Raw genomic sequence first — 17,851 nt, 5'->3', positions numbered from 1 at the left:
TATTAATTCTGTTAGCAAAGCGATATATCATCGCCGGCACACCCTGTCTCTGGAGACAGAGAGGCAGAAAACGAGATTTTATTCCTCTCGTTCTTCCAGAATCTCCCTCCCTTCTTCTTCTTCACTCTCGCTCTCGCTCTCTCTCTCACACACACACACACACACTGGACAGCAGAGATTTTACTGCCTGTGTCTGCACTAATGCAATCATGACTTCTGTTAGAAACAGGAAGAAATCCACTCTCCCTTTTGCTCTCCCCTTAATCAGTTGCACATGAGGCCCCTCCCTCTCATCTGTCCAAACACACAGAGCCGTCGCCATGGCAACTCCTACGCCAACCTCGTGAGAGGTGCAGTCTCAAGCGGATACACACACACACACACACGCACACGCACACACCCCACCCCCTGTGATACCCTGCCAACAGCTTTTGTTGCCAGTTCATTGTAATATAAACAGAAACGCAGTTGTGATCACACTCTTTCACACGTCCGTTATTAACGCCCACCGCGTTCCTCTTTCCTTTCGGGTTTGTGGACAGTTCCCAGGGATACACCGACCCGATTCTGTGTACCGCGCCAAAACTACATCAGAGTTCACGTGTTCTTCACGTGCGATCAGAGCCGGTCACGGCTTTACATGACGCATGACTGTGAGATAACACGGCAGACGTAACGACAGAATCAGAGTCAGAGTCCTCCCTACCCAACGTTTAAAAAAAAAAAAAAAAACCAATCACGACGTATCGGAACGAGCGTACGTTTAGGGCCGTCGTCCTACCGGAGAAAGGATCATCTGCACCAGTCTGAAGTATCTTACAGACTGGAACACCGACCAGTTCTCCACTTCCTGCTGCTGAAAAGATTCCCCACAATCATCAGAGACAACGGTGAAAGTTCTAGGCACGGAATAGAAATAAATACGTTCCTCTAAAGGAACGGTAAGCAGGGAACAGGACGGACCCGCCAATCAACAACCAATCGGTGTCTGGACGATGCTCATCAAACAGCTGATTGGATACTTCTCTGTAACGGCGACTCTGGATGGCGGTTAAACCGCCGATAAAGGAAGGGTAAATGGAGAATTAGGGAGTAATTCTTGCGGACGTTAACACTAGCGATAGCAGATAGAGAAGAGATGGAATGACTATGTATTGTATGTAGTGTTTTTATTTTACAACTAAAGAATTCGCGAACCTGTAGGTTTGCTGTGATAGTCGGCGTTACCGGTGGTACACGGTGTTCGGGTCGCACACCGATTACATCACTCACCCACCCACCGCGGCTCCGCCCACGCTGTCGTTTAGCTTTTTTTTAAATAACAATAAAAATCGTTTAGTTCTGTTAGAGAACGGACGCTGCGGCCGGACGAGTCCAAGTCGCAGCGCAGATCGGATTTCGTTCATCACGTGACGAGGGCGAGGCGAGCGGACTGACGAGACGATGGCGGAAGATTTGCGTTCGGAAGTTCTGTTTAATACGCGCGAGTTTGTCGTTTTTTTTGGTGCCGTTTTGTCCTTGTTGCGTTTTTCGTTAAGAATAAAAACAAACCCGCCGTTCAAGCAATCGCCCCCCCAGTAACTCCTCCACCATCCCCCCCCCCCCAGTAACTCCTCCACCATCCCCCGAATACGCCCGGGAACGCGGCTGGAAAACGCTGGGTGAGGAAACGAAGCCGGTGCTCGTCTGTTCTACGTCAGCGCTTAAGGCTGAAATTCCTCCTTCCTTCCATTCAGCGCCACCGGAACCGAGATATCGGCGTCGCCCCGTGATATCCGCACGACACTACGACTAAATATAATACAGACGTTTACTTAAGCGTGTAAAATTAACCTCGTCTATGATGTACCGTGTACATCCCAATACCGACGGATTTAACTTCGGGTGGTTAAATATATTCGCTTCTCAAACGGAAAGAGTGGTGTTTGTGTGGTTTTCTTTTATTACTTCGATGCCGTTAGTCATACATCTGATTACTTAACAGCTCGCCCTCGAACCGCTAGAAACGTAGGTCGCTTGTTAAAACCGTCTGCTCGTCGCCTGAATCATACCCGGCCCCGTGTTAGCACAAAAGGCGTATATAAAACCGTCTAACGAAGCAGACTAGGTCGGTTATATCCTTCACAGAACCCCATGCGTGGTGCAGCTGGAGCGCGAGTGTGAGTCAGAGCCGAAAGTGTGTTCACCTGGCTGCTGGCTGCTGGCGTAGGAGAGGAAGAAGCCGCGCCCGAGGCTGTGTGGGCCGCTCATAAACTGCACCGTGACCTGATGGCCAGATGACGTCACCTCCTTCGGACCGCTCACATCTCCATGACAGAACTTCACTGCACACACACACACAGAGGAAAAGGGACAGGAAGTGAGAGCTGAAGAGAAATACAGAGATCGTGTCGTTTAAGTAGGCCCGTTTAGATTCGTCATCGTGGACGCAGTGAGCCCAGCGTTACGCCGTATATCGGGAATCTGGATCCGATCCACGGGTTAAGTGCTCCTGGATGAAGCAGACGGTAGGATTATGATTCACTGCGAGCTAAAAACAACAGCACGGGCATGTCGGATTTTTAAGCCCTAACAGAGAAGCGGGTGCTCTTGGTAAAATCGTGTTCAGAGCACCGCAAAAGACTTGAGACACGAAGGCACGCGCTCCTGCCTTAAAAGCGTCACGTACCCCGGTGAGACACTCGATCCACAGTGTACTGACGTGCCCCACGGGTGCGTGAGGCATGAATGTAATACGGATCGCTCCAGGCCGGTCTCTTTTTTTTTTTAGATATGCCTCTGCTGATCCGCTCCGCTAGTTTACCGAACGGATACGTGACTCCGAGTCGCTAGACTCCGAGACGCCTGGTCCCGAGACAATACGACGCATTGACGATCCAGACTCGCGCGTACAAAAGACATTCGAATAAACAGAAATGGTTCAGGAGCTCTGTGCTTCCTTCACCGACGTGCACGACGTGCATACGAACTCCACGACACCTTACTCATTATATCGTGCGCTGGCGTTCAGGGACGTTCGGTCTGAAAGCCTGGTTGGGAAAATCCCGCACGCTCCTAAAAACGGCAGATCGTTTCGATTCCTTCTAGAAATTACTGCTTTAACTTAGCAAACCGATCCGCAAACAGAACACCACAACTAGTTCACGCTTGAAATGAGGACAAACGGCGTGAGACAGGTTTAATAATCTTATATTTTTAGTTTATTGTGATCCTACGACAACAAATACGAGATGTATTCGACGATATTCAGGATATTTCCACTCGCTAAGACGCCGTTGTATTTATTTATTTATTTGTTTGTTTGTTTGTTTTTGCAGTGCAATGCCAAAATAGCCCATGATCTTAATTTCTTTTCCCTCCCCTCCCAATTCAAGTCTGTCTAGTTAAATTACACTAATTGTTGAGCTCGAATCTGTTACGTCAGACTCGGACGCTCTTCTACGACCGATCTCATCGGTCTGATGTCAGGAATATCGGTGAACGCCACATAGCCTCCTCTCACCTATCTCTGTCCTGCCCGCTCCGATACCATCGAACAGCCGGAGGTAGGACACCTGGCAGTTGTGTGTATCGATGTCGAGGTCTGCCACGCGCAGGAGGAGCGTGTGTCCGGTGCTCCCGCTAATCTCCCACTCGCACACGGAGTGTCCGGGGTAAAAGAGAGGATAGCCCAGAGACGCCAGGCTGCCGCTTCCTGCGCCGAGCACCGTGTGCCCACAGCCATCGCCTGCAACACACACACACACACACACACACACACACTAATGAGATCACACAGACCAAATCCACACTATTTAGTTTTGTCACTGTTGCGCAACGTGCATTTCAATCATTCTCTGTATATCTGTAAAGAAATATTAGAAAGCCTTTATTTACAGGCGTTCATCAAGGACTTCCAATATGACTTTCAGTATGAATTTCTCTTCCCAGAGAGAGAGAGAGAGAGAGGGGAACGACTCCACAATCCTCTCCGGATCACGTCTCTGAGCTAGCATGTCACGCTCGTGCCTTCGAGTCTTCGGTTAATATCCTGCCCATGAGCCACGGCGTTTCCACATCTCCGTGTGTCTCTCCATCACCGCCCGTCATCCGTGAAGGCTAATTAGTCCTTTCAGTAAAAATAGTCCTACCGACGGCAAGATTGCGTCCTCGCTCGACACGTGGCGTGCTGCAGGCGGCGGCGGCGTTCGGGAACAAGTAGAGCGTACAACCCGTGTCACCGATAAATATTAAGGAGCAACTGGAGCGCGTAACGTTTAAACGTGAACGCATCTAACGTGAGAAAATGGCTCTGTTGACGGAGGTAAATCGAGGCCGAGGGTTTTAAACGCTTTTGACGAGTGCGTACGCTGCGCATATCTATCCACAGCGTGAAGAAAATAACACGCGCAAATAAAGCAGTTTTTTAAACCTTTTTCTTTCTTTAGATAAACAACCCATTCTTTAGATAAACAACCTTTTCTTTAGATAAACAACCTTTTGCTTTAGATAAACAACCTTTTTCTGTACATAAACAACTCTTTCTTTAGATAAACAACTCTTTCTTTAGATAAACAACCTTTTTCTTTAGATAAACAACCTTTTCTTTAGATAAACAACATTTTTCTTTAGATAAACAACCTTTTTCTTTAGATAAACAACATTTTCTTTAGATAAACAACCTTTTTCTTTAGATAAACAACCTTTTTCTTTAGATAAACAGCCTCCTCTTTAGATAAACAACCTTTTTCTGTAGATAAACAACCCTTTCTTTAGATAAACAACCTTTTTCTTTAAATAAACAGCCTTTTCTGTAGATAAACAGCCTTTTCTTTAAATAAACAACCTTTTTCTTTAAATAAACAACCTTTTTCTTTAGATAAAACAACCTTTTCCTTTAGATAAATAACATTTTTCTTTAGATAAACAACCCATTCTTTAGATAAATAACCTTTTCCTTTAGATAAACAACCTTTTTCTGTAGATAAACAACCTTTTCCTTTAGATACACAATCTTTTTCTTTAGATAAACAGCCTTTTCATTAGATAAACAACTTTTTTCTTTAGATAAACAACCTTTTCCTTTAAATAAACAACCTTTTTCTTTAGATAAATAACCTTTTCCTTTAGATAAATAACCTTTTTCTTTAAATAAACAACCCTTTTCTTTAGATAAACAACGTTTTCTTTAGATAAACAACCTTCTCTTTAGATAAACAACCTTTTTCTTTAGATAAACAACCTTTTTCTTTAAATAAACAACCCTTTTCTTTAGATAAACAACCTTTTCCTTTAGATAAACAACCTTTTTCTTTAGATAAACAACCTTTTTCTTTAGATAAACAACCTTTTCTTTAGATTTTCTATAGGAACACCACATGTATGAACGTGATGCTTGTTTAAGATATATATATATCACATATTATATAAACAATATAAACTCAGAAAGCAGTAGTATACTTGTACTCGTATCAGTCCATACAGTATTTTGTGGCGTTTTTGTGTGTGTGTGTGTGTGTGTGTGTGTGTGTGTGTGTGTGTGTGTGCGTGTGACTGTTGCGGCCAACAACGCTCGATCTTTCTTTGCGTTTCAGAGTTTTTTGTGCTTTTTACTTTGTGGAAAATGTGTGTGAAAGAAATGGTTTCGCACGGTCTTTCGCAGTGATGTTTGTGGGTAAACGAGACCTCTCCGCTGTCCTCACGTTCGAGACCGGCGAATGGAAGAGGACTTTGTGAACGTCTCACATGACATGTCGTGGTTTTTGAAAAATGGCGAGCTCCTCCGAATATTCCCGAGTTTGCTTGATTTTGTTCAAAATCGTGAAATCCCGGACGGACTGACACGTGATGCAGATTTAGAGATTAACAAATGCACTTGTTTGAGAGTTTGAGAAAGTGTTTACGATTATAAAATCGTATTTTACACAAACGGTTACTGACATCGGCAGCAACTGCCCCTAGACGTCTCGAAAAGAACGTCCGTGGTAAATCCATGACCGTCTGCTTCTGCCGAGACTCTGCAGTATGGACACTGCGCTATCCCATAATGCAACAGGACCGGCGTGGAAGAGCTGTCAGAATAAAAAAAGGCTGAAGGCAACGTGTCAGCTCTTTTTTAAGCGTAAGTGCTAGGTATTAAACGCTGTTCCTTGTTTCTTGTGGTTAAACCGTACCTGTTGCCGAGCAGTAGGTGCCGAATCGACTGCAGTAAATTTTAATGTGTAGGTCTTTACATTCACATCAGAGACAACATGAGATCAATCAACTAGTGTGTTCTACTGTTATTACGCTTTTATAGAGACAGCCTTTAAATAAAGTGCTGGTGGAACGTCTGGAGGAACGGAACGGTCATCACTTCCCCCTGACTTCTGAAACTCCAGAAACACAACCGAAGAGAAGGGAGTGGAGTAACTGCAATACGAAGGCAGTAAATGACCAGCGGAGGTGCAGATTAAACGGATTACAGCAGCAGTTTATCGTATCACGAGGCGTTAAGCTCGACAGAGTCTCGTATTAACAGGTAATGTCCTTCTACTGCTAGACGTCTCGTCTGCACTGCAGCACTCAGATCCATGTGGGACGTCCAGTGAGACAGGAGGACGTGTTATGTGCTATAGTTTCTGTTTTATCTACACACACACAGACGCACACACAGACGCACACACAGACGCACACACAGACGCACACACAGACGCACACACAGACGCACACACAGACGCACACACAGACGCACACACAGACACACACACAGACACACACACACACGGCTGCAGCTGATTGCACAGCCTGTCACACATTTACACACCGAAAGAATCTTCTCTCGCTGTTGCGTAACCCGCACTGGACAACCTCCAGACCTCCAAAAACATCCTCACCTCCCCTCCAACCTCTCTACATATTACAACACACACTATACACCCCCCTCTCTCTGTCTCGCTCTCTCTCTCTCTCTCGGTCTCTCTCTCCCTCTCTCTCTGTCTCGCTCCCTCTCTCGCTGTGTATTTCTCGCTCCCTCTCTTCTTGTTGCTCTCTCTCTCTCTCTCTCTCTCTCTCTCTGTCTATCTCTCTCTCTCTCTCTGTCTCGGTCTCTCTCTCTCTCTGTCTCACTCCCTCTCTCACTGTGTATTTCTCGCTCCCTCTCTTCTTGTTGCTCTCTCTCTCTCTGTCTATCTCTCTCTCTCTCTGTCTCGGTCTCTCTCTCTCTCTGTCTCACTCCCTCTCTCACTGTGTATTTCTCGCTCCCTCTCTTCTTGTTGCTCTCTCTCTCTCTCTCTCTCTGTCTATCTCTCTCTCTCTGTCTCGCTCTCTCTCTCTCTCTCTCTCACTCTCTGTCTCGCTCCCTCTCTCGCTGTGTATTTCTCGCTCCCTCTCTTCTTGTTGCTTGCTCTCTCTCTCTCTCTCTCTCTCCCTCTCGCTGTCTCGCGCTCTCCCTCTCTCTTTCTCTCTCTTTCTCTCGCTGTCTCACGCCCTCTCTCTCTCACTGTGTCTCTCTCTCTCTTTCTCTCGCTGTCTCTCTCTTTCTCTTGCAGTGTCTCTCTCTCTCTCTCCCACGTACGTACTTTAAATACTTATTAATTGAGTCACTCTGATTTTATTGTGTATAATGTGACCTCTGTAAAATAAAGGACTGTAAAAACATCAAAAACTAACTCTCTCTGACACACACACACACACACACACACACACACACACACACACACACACACGTTGCTGTTTTTATGCACAAAATATGTCACATGAGTAAACCCTACTCAGGACATGCTGTACGTCTACACCCGATCCACCACACAGTGCACTATTTGGGGTTCTGAATTCGGCCCGAGTCGTCCCGGGTACGAGAATTCCCGAACGCTGTAAGTGTAAACTAGTTTGTTGACGCAGAAAGAATACGTCTCACACACGTTTCGTTGTTGTTTTTGTTTCTGTAATACACAATACGACACCGAGGTAGCGTCACATTTACAAAAACTAAAAACAAAACCCTGTGATAGTGATATAATAATACTTAACGTCTACGAGAATAAATACTTTCACACGGAAAAAGAGTTACAACCGAACACTAGATATTATATATATATATAAATGTGTAATACCAAAACGCCTCCTAGTTTCCGAGTCACAGAGCCGGTCGTTTTTAACCGTAACGACTTTACATATAACCCTGACGTCTTAATTTATACCAACGATGATATTATATCACCGTTTCCCACAGGACTGTAACGTAAATATATCCTACAGTCACACGGATATGAATATGAATGTATAAGGAAGAATATACAGCACACAGAGAGACTATTAAAGCTTCGGTCAGCTATTATATTATCCTGAAAGTATTTCCGTTGGGTTTTTGGGATCATGTGAATGCCATGATTCACCGAAACACCCACAGAGACCTCTGAAGAGGGCGACCTCGGTCAGCATGCTCACATCACACAAACATCTGTGTGTTTTGTTACAGAACCTGTTACAGTTGCAGTGTTTACTGTGATTGCCCCTCAGCCCCTCCCCCCACTACAGCTGAGCTCAGATGGTGCAACCCACCTATTGGTGACCACCTGAAACCCCCCCCCAAAAACAACCACGAGCTCTGGGGCAAAAACTTCTGATACAGCTACATATTTGGGTTGCGAGTGTGTGTGTGTGTGTGTGTGTGTGTGTGTGTGGAGAGAGAGAGAGAGAGAGAGAGAGAGAGAGAGAGAGAGAGAGAGAGAGATCGGCCCATGTAAGGTATTCAGCAGGTCTCTGGATCAGCAGTCTCGGTGTGAAACCCAGCACACAGTCGGAACCATCGACCCGTCCAAATACCGGGTTCTGGTTCCGGTTCCTCTCCTGAAAAGTTACAGTAAAACTCAAATATAAAAAAGCCTGTCTGATAACTGTCTCTGATTACCTTTCTGAGCCCGGGAGCCCCTGCTCGAGAAGAGGAGGACGACGACGATGATGAGGGCGAAGCTCGCGGTTCCTCCGGCTCCCCTCCCCACCATTAGCGGCACCTCCATCCCAGATCACGCTGCGAATGCATAATGGCCTTCACACGCCGCGGATCATCTACTAAACTCCGCTGAAGCGCCCGGTCCTGCTCTCTGTCCTATGTATCTGTATTCGCCTGTGATCTCTCGCAGCGCCTCTTCAGGTCGGATACACACACACATACACACACACACACATCCCCCTGATCTGATCCGCTATACCACTTCCTCTGCTTCCGCTCCTCCCGGCCTGGTGCACGCCACAGCGGCCACTGGTGGCAGGAACCGGTCCACTCTCTGGAAGTCCATACAGTCTACACTACCTGGCCAAAGGTACACACACCTGAGCATCACTCCCATATGTCGACCTTCCCCAAAGTCGAAAGTACACAATTGTACATTTTGGCTGCATTTTAATATCCCTACTATCCAGCAGGCCTAAAGCAGGAGTCCGAATTCTCAGTATTTATTAAAGAGTAGGCGAGAAATACCCGGATGACCTTCTGCTTCCGCTGAGATTCTGCAGTATGGACACTGCTCTATCCCATAATGCAACGGGGTTGGTGCGGAAGAGCTGTCGGAATCAAAAATGTGCGGAAGGCGGCACGTCGGATCGTTTTAAGCCGTAGGTCACATGGCGGATGTACACTGTGTTCATGCTACACACTTGTACTGATCAGTACAGCCGGGCAGTAGGTACTGAATCGAATGCAGTAGGTACTGAACTGAATCGAATGCAGAAGGTACTGAATCGAATGCAGTAGGTACTGAACTGAATCGAATGCAGAAGGTACTGAATCGAATGCAGTAGGTACTGAACTGAATCGAATGCAGAAGGTACTGAATGGAATGCAGTAGGTACTGAATAGAATGCAATAGGTAATGAACTGAATGGAATGCAGAAGGTACTGAATGGAATGCAGTAGCTACTGAATCGAATGCAATAGGTACTGAATCGAATGCAATAGGTACTGAACTGAATATAATGCAGAAGGCACTGAATGGAATGCAGTAGGTACTGAATAGAATGCAATAGAATGCATAAGGTACTGAACTGAATCGAATGCAGTAGGTACTGAACTGAATGGAATGCAGAAGGTACTGAATGGAATGCAGAAGGTACTGAATGGAATGCAGTAGGTACTGAATCAAATGCAGAAGGTACTGAATGGAATGCAGTAGGTACTGAATAGAATGCATAAGGTACTGAACTGAATCGAATGCAGTAGGTACTGAACTGAATTGAATGCAGTAGGTACTGAACTGAATGGAATGCAGAAGGTACTGAATAGAATGCAGTAGGTACTGAATCGAATGCAGAAGGTACTGAATGGAATGCAGAAGTTACTGAATGGAATGCAGAAGGTACTGAATGGAATGCAGAAGTTACTGAATCGAATGCAGTAGGTACTGAACTGAATAGAATGCAGAAGGCACTGAATGGAATGCAGAAGGCACTGAATAGAATGCAGAAGGTATTGAATGGAATGCAGAAGGCACTGAATCGAATGCAGTAGGTACTGAATAGAATGCATAAGGTACTGAACTGAATCGAATGCAGTAGGTACTGAATGGAATGCAGAAGGTACTGAATGGAACGCAGTAGGTACTGAATAGAATGCAGTAGGTACTGAATTGAATTTAGTAGGTACTGGATCAAATGCATAAGGTACTGAATAGAATGCAGTAGGTACTGAATGGAATGCATAAGGTACTGAATGGAATGCAGTAGGTACTGAATGGAATGCAGTAAGTACTGAATGAAATACATAAGGTACTGAATGGAATGCAGTAGGTACTGAATCAAATGCAGAAGGTACTGAATGGAATGCAGTAGGTACTGAATAGAATGCATAAGGTACTGAACTGAATCGAATGCAGTAGGTACTGAACTGAATGGAATGCAGAAGGTACTGAATGGAATGCATAAGGTACTGAATCGAATGCAGAAGGTACTGAATGGAATGCAGAAGGTACTGAATGGAATGCAGAAGTTACTGAATCGAATGCAGTAGGTACTGAACTGAATCGAATGCAGTAGGTACTAAATGGAATGCAGAAGGTACTGAATGGAATGCAGTAGGTACTGAATAGAATGCAGTAGGTACTGAATAGAATGCAGTAGGTACTGAATTGAATTTAGTAGGTACTGAATAAAATGCATAAGGTACTGAATTGAATGCAGTAGGTACTGAATGGAATGCAGTAAGTACTGAATGAAATGCATAAGGTACTGAATTGAATGCAGTAGGTACTGAATGGAATGCAGTAAGTACTGAATGAAATGCATAAGGTACTGAATGGAATGCAGTAGGTACTGAATAGAATGCATAAGGTACTGAACTGAATCGAATGCAGTAGGTACTGAACTGAATCGAATGCAGTAGGTACTGAACTGAATGGAATGCAGAAGGTACTGAATCGAATGCAGTAGGTACTGAATCAAATGCAGAAGGTACTGAATGGAATGCAGAAGTTACTGAATGGAATGCAGAAGGTACTGAATGGAATGCAGAAGTCACTGAATGGAATGCAGAAGGTACTGAATGGAATGCAGAAGTTACTGAATGGAATGCAGAAGGCACTGAATAGAATGCAGAAGGTACTGAATGGAATGCAGAAGGTACTGAATAGAATGCAGTAGGTACTGAATTGAATTTAGTAGGTACTGGATCAAATGCATAAGGTACTGAATAGAATGCAGTAGGTACTGAATGGAATGCAGTAGGTACTGAATGGAATGCATAAGGTACTGAATGGAATGCAGTAGGTACTGAATGGAATGCAGTAAGTACTGAATGAAATACATAAGGTACTGAATGGAATGCAGTAGGTACTGAATCAAATGCAGAAGGTACTGAATAGAATGCAGTAGGTACTGAATAGAATGCATAAGGTACTGAACTGAATCGAATGCAGTAGGTACTGAACTGAATGGAATGCAGTAGGTACTGAATGGAATGCAGAAGGTACTGAATGGAATGCAGAAGTTACTGAATCGAATGCAGTAGGTACTGAACTGAATCGAATGCAGTAGGTACTAAATGGAATGCAGAAGGTACTGAATGGAATGCAGCAGGTACTGAATAGAATGCAGTAGGTACTGAATTGAATTTAGTAGGTACTGAATCAAATGCATAAGGTACTGAATTGAATGCAGTAGGTACTGAATGGAATGCAGTAAGTACTGAATGAAATGCATAAGGTACTGAATGGAATGCAGTAAGTACTGAATGAAATGCATAAGGTACTGAATGGAATGCAGTAGGTACTGAATGGAATGCAGTAAGTACTGAATGAAATGCATAAGGTACTGAATGGAATGCAGTAGGTACTGAATGGAATGCAGTAAGTACTGTCACAGTGCGTGATTTCGAACGCAGTCAATGTCTTCATATGCTGAAGGATTACAGATTCCCTTCACTGGAACTAAGAGTCCCAAACATGTTCCACCATGTTAGTCCTCTTGCAATTTTTCTAAAAAAAAAAAACCCAAAAAAACGCTTTGCCCAGGTGGAAGACATTCCCTCCGGAATTTAGCGATTTCACAGAAATGAATGCAAAATCAGGGAAACGCCGCAATATTCTTGCAATTTTTTAAAAAATGATTGCAGATTTTCTGCAGACTTGGGCCAAGACGTGTCATGTGACGTCATCACAAGCCCCCGTCGATTCACGTGCATCCAACATGAGTACAGCTAAAAGGTCTCATTTACCAACAAACATCACTGTAAACTTCACAAACTTTCAAGCACCACTGTACACCCACTGCAGGACCATAGATAGATAGATAGATAGATAGATAGATAGATGGATGGATGGGCGGGTGGATAGATGGATAAATAGATTGATTGATTGACAAATAGATAGATGGATGGATGGATGGGTGGGTGGATAGATGGATGGGTGGGTGGATAGATGGATGGATGGATGGATGGGTGGGTGGATAGATGGATGGATGGATGGATGGGTGGGAGGATGGATGGCTAGATAGATAGATAGATAGATAGATAGAGAGAGATTAACCATGGGTATGGTGTTCTTTGGGTGATAAGCTATCTTGTTTATTTGTTTTTGTGTGTTTTTTTTTTGTTTGTTTGTTTGTTTTTTTTTGTTTTTTTTGGCCAAAGATGACTTTTAGAACGATGCCCAAAACATTGGGTACCTACCTTGGTCTCATCAGACCATAACACATTTTGGCACCTGGTTTTGGCTAAATTTGGTGGCCTCCCTAATAAGTTTTCTTTTTGTCCTTTCATCAATATAGGAGGGATGTCCTGCTCTTGGTAATGTCACTGTGGTGCCTAGTTTTTCCCCTTGTTGATGATGGTCTTCCCAGTGTTTCCTGATACAGCTAATGTTTTGGAAATTCTTTTGCAACATCCTTCTAAATTACACGTTTCAACACTCAGATCCTATACATGGTTTGTAAGATCTTTGTGGACCATGGCTTCAGCAGTCAGATAAAACCAAGAAGATCTCAAGAAAATCCTACATAAACAGTTGTCCTTTATTTGGAGTGAATCAGATGGATGGGTAGATGGATGGACAGGTAGATGGATGGACAGATAGATGGATGGACAGATAGATGGATGGACAAGTGGATGGATGGACACATAGATGGATGGACAGGTAGGTAGGTAGGTAGGCAGATATTTACACTTCTGGGCAAAAGCCCAATATGGCAAAATATTAAATTGTTTATGGTCTTACCAACAAATCATTGGTCTATCCAGAGAACTCAGGGCACGACGCTGGGGACACCCTGGACGGGGGGTCAGCCCATCACAGGACACAATCACACACATATTCACACACCACGGACAATTTGGAAATGCTGATCAACCTGCAACGCATGTCTTTAGACTGGGGAGGAAACCCCCGAAGCACTACCGGAACGGCGAGGCCGATTCAATAGTTTGTGTTCTAGACCAAAGACATTTGGGTTTGAGATCAAAAGATGGAGATGACAGGAGAGTTTAGGATTTCAGTTTTTATTTCCTGGTTTTACATCTATCTGTGTTAAACAACATAAAACATAGAACCTTTTGTATCAGACCACACAATTTTTAGGTGAGCAAAAGTATAGGAACAGATAAGTCTTGAAGTAAATTAAAATAAATAACACTTAATATTTAACTGCATATCCCTCGCTTGTAATGACTGCATCGAGCCTGTGAGCCTGTGACATCACCAAACTGTTGCTTTCTTCTTTTATGTTGCTTTCCCAGGTTTTTACTGCAGCTTCTTTCAGTAGTTGTTTGTTTCGGGGGGTTTCTCAATTCAGTGTCCTCTTCAGGAGGTGAAATGCTGCTCAGTTGGGTTAAGGACTGGTGATTAACTTGGCCAGTCTAAAACTTTCACTTTTCTCCGCCCTGATGAAGTCCTTTGTTGAGGTTGAACTGTGTTTTGGCTCGGTGTCTTGCTGCATGATGAAGTTCCTCCTGATTAATTCGGATGCATTTCTCTGTAAATTGTCAGACAGAATGAGAACAGACCATCATGAGTTCCATCATCAATAAAGATTAGTGAGAATGTTCCAGAAGCAGCCATGCAAGCCCAAGCCATGCTACCTCCACCATGTTCCACAGACGAGCTTCTGTGTTTTGGATCATGAGCAGATCCTTTCTTTCTCCACACTTTGGTGGAGGTTAATCCTGGTTCCATAAATCTCTGTATTTCTTTGTGAGTTTCGGTCTGTTTTTCAGATTCTTACTGCTGATGAGTGGCTTGCATCTTCTGGTACAGCCTCTATATTTCTACTATAAGTCTTCTTCGAAAGGTGGATTGTGATACCTTCACCCCTGCCCTCTGGAGGTTGTCGGTGATGTCACTGACTGTTGTTTTCGGGTTTTTCTTCACAGCTCTCACAATATTCCTGTCATCATCTGTTGTTGTTTTCCTCGGCCGACCCGTTCGGTGTCTGTCGTTCAGTACACCAGCGGTTTCTTTCTTTTTCAGGACATTCCAAATTGTTATACTGGCTACGCCCGATGTTTCTGCAATGCCCCTGATCGACTTTCCCTCTTTTCTCAGCTTCAAAACGGCTTGCTTCACTCCCATAGACAGCTCTCTGATCTTCATGTTGGTTTATCCTTTTTAACAACAAATGCACTCTTCACAGGTGAAACTGAAGCTTAAAACCAAGAGTAGATGTTCAGAGCTATTTATTGTTTAAACGATCCATCTAACAGGACACACCTGGGTAACAAGAAACGCCTATCAGTCATGTGTTCCAATATTTTTGCTCACCTACTAATAAGGTGGTCTGATACAAAATGTGCCATGTTCTGTGTCGTTTAACACGTCGACATACATATAAATACCAGGAAATGAAAGCTGAAATTCTACACTCTCTAATCATATTCATCTTTTGATCTCAAACCCAAACGTCTTCAGTATACAGCGAGAACAAATGAACTGGCTTTGCCATTCCAATAGTTTTGGATGGGTGGATGGGACTATAATTATATATATATATATATATATATATATATATATATATATATATATATATATATATATATATATATATATATATGATCAGATAGATGAACCTGAACATGAGACAATGATTATTTCTTTAAATCAACCAAATCTAATCCTGAATCATGACAACCTGACCAAGTGGGAATTGGTTTCAGAGAGGAAATCCCAGCTGTGAGATGAACAATGAGTCTTTTCCTACTCAGTCGCGCTCCGTGCTTGTTTATGTACAGACATTATTGTCCAGAGAAAGTAGGCTCCAGTTCTTCTGCATCCTGTTATATTAAAACTGAGATCACCTTATTGTCATAAATCAGACATAAACACAAACACACCATTCTGTAACAGAGGCATCATCTGGACGTATCAGTTGTCTTTCATTTTGGCACAAATGTACTTTAACAGAGAGCTGGCTGGTGGAAAATCATCCTGAGTGTGCAGGCCTAGAGGACAAAATGTCAGCCTGATATTTACGTGGGAGAAAAAATGCTGCGCAGGCTTAGAGGACTATTCTTTATCAAACATCCCTGCCGCAGCCAATTACTGTCTCTTCCCCTGAAAAGCAAGCTCGCTCGTTCTCCGTCCTTGGCATGCTTCTGGAGTGATTCAGAGTCCTTCGGCCACAAGTGCTATCTTATCAGTTCTGCTCAAGTGTCCACACAAACACAGTGTGTGTGTGTGTGTGTGAGTGTGAGTGTGAGAGGGATGGAGAAAGGGAGGGAGAGAGAGAGAGAGAGAGGGTGAAAGAGAAGCAAAGCACACTAACCCTTGTACGTAGTGACACTGCAGTCTCTGACCCCCTCTTGTGGTTCTCTGACTTAATGCATTGATCCCCACAGGAGCACCTCAGAGTGGAAAGAAACAGTAACTACAGTCAGAAAACTTTGAGTGAAGCTTCTCGACTACTGACTGCAATGCTGTAAGTGGCTGTCAATTAAAAAATAAGCTTTTGCATATATACTCATTACAGCCCCGTCGAATGGCATGCGACTGGACACTTGTCCTCCAGCCCTGCCTGATCCACCTGATTCTTTACTTCTGCTTGGAGCTTTCTGCACTTCTGACTCACTTTCATCTGCTGTGGATGATCCCATGTGGATACTTACCCAGAATGCTGTAGATTTCTATCAAGGAACTGCTGCAGGTCCCAGGACTCTTCAGGACTCTATTCACAATATACTTCTACTGAACTTCCTTCCCACACACCTAGTACTGAGTTCCTATCCTCTTCTATATATGCTGTAATGATTTCTAATCCCACTATCCTGTGTCACACAGAAGAGAATTGGTTTCCTTTTAAGTCTGGTTCCTCTCAAATTTTCTTCCTCACATTGTCTCAGGGAGGTTTTTTTCCCCTCCTTTCTTCGCCTCTGACTTGCTCATTAGGGATTTAAATCTACATCTGCGTCTCTGTAAAGCTTCTTCGCGACAATGTCTGTTATAAGTTACGTGTTATACAAATAAAATGAAATTGAATCAAGTTACTCAACTTGTAAACCTATTCATATGCTACGGACTGGTGCAACAGAGAGCACTGGATGTCTCATTGTATAGCCTCTGATGTGCTTTGTTGGGCGCTAGGTTGCCAGAGTGGACACTATGACTCTTATGAGAGTCATGTCTAGGAATATATATAGTATCTCACAAAAGTGAGTACACCCCTCACATTTTTGTAAATATTTGATTATATCTTTTCATGTGACAACACTGAAGAAATGACACTTTGCTACAGTGTAAAGTAGTGAGTGTACAGCTTGTGTAACAGTGTAAATTTGCTGCCCCCTCAATATAACTCAACACACAGCCATTAATATCTAAACCGCTGGCAACAAAAGGGAGTACACCCCTAAGTGAAAATGTCCAAATTGGGCCCAATTAGCCATTTCCCCTCCCCGGTGTCATGTGACTTGTTAGTGTTACAAGGTCTCAGGTGTGAATGGGAAGCAGGTGTGTTAAATTTGGTGTCATTGCTCTCACACTCCCTCATACTGGTCACTGGAAGTTCAACATGGCACCTCATGGCAAAGAACTCTCTGAGGATCTGAAAAAAGAATTGTTGCTCTACATAAAGATGGCCTAGGCTATAAGAAGATTGCCAAGACCCTGACACTGAGCTGCAGCACGGTGGCCAAGACCATACAGCGGTTTAACAGGACCGGTTCCACTCAGAACAGGCCTCGCCATGGTTGACCAAAGAAGTTGAGTGCACGTGCTCAGCATCATATCCAGAGGTTGTCTTTGGGAAATAGACGTATGAGTGCTGCCAGCATTGCTGCAGAGGTTGAAGGGGTGGGGGGTCAGCCTGTCAGTGCTCAGACCATACGCCGCACACCAAACTGGTCTGCATGGCTGTTGTCCCAGAAGGAAGCCTCTTCTAAAGATGATGCACAAGAAAGCCCGCAAACAGTTTGCTGAAG

At 43.9% G+C, this 17,851-nt stretch overlaps 1 protein-coding gene and 1 pseudogene across 1 annotated transcript in view; both read right to left on the bottom strand.

The window, feature by feature from the left end:
* dcbld2 (discoidin, CUB and LCCL domain containing 2) overlaps window positions 1-9,206 on the bottom strand; it is a 27,286-nt gene extending 18,080 nt beyond the window's left edge. The window contains exons 1-3 of the mRNA XM_053627636.1: window positions 8,870-9,206; window positions 3,503-3,727; window positions 2,187-2,324 (exon numbers count right to left, since the gene is read on the bottom strand). Coding sequence (XP_053483611.1) covers window positions 2,187-2,324; window positions 3,503-3,727; window positions 8,870-8,978 — 472 coding nt within the window. The 5' untranslated portion in view covers window positions 8,979-9,206. The remainder of the gene's footprint in view (window positions 1-2,186; window positions 2,325-3,502; window positions 3,728-8,869) is intronic.
* LOC128608404 (dynein heavy chain-like) lies at window positions 9,165-12,711 on the bottom strand (annotated as a pseudogene).
* Window positions 12,712-17,851: the final 5,140 nt, after the last annotated feature.

Source organism: Ictalurus furcatus, chromosome 6 (genome assembly GCF_023375685.1).
Source record: "Ictalurus furcatus strain D&B chromosome 6, Billie_1.0, whole genome shotgun sequence".
Classification (NCBI taxonomy): Eukaryota; Metazoa; Chordata; class Actinopteri; order Siluriformes; family Ictaluridae; genus Ictalurus; species Ictalurus furcatus.
Note: the sequence above shows the minus strand (reverse complement) of the source record. Positions and strands in the feature narration are given on the sequence as shown.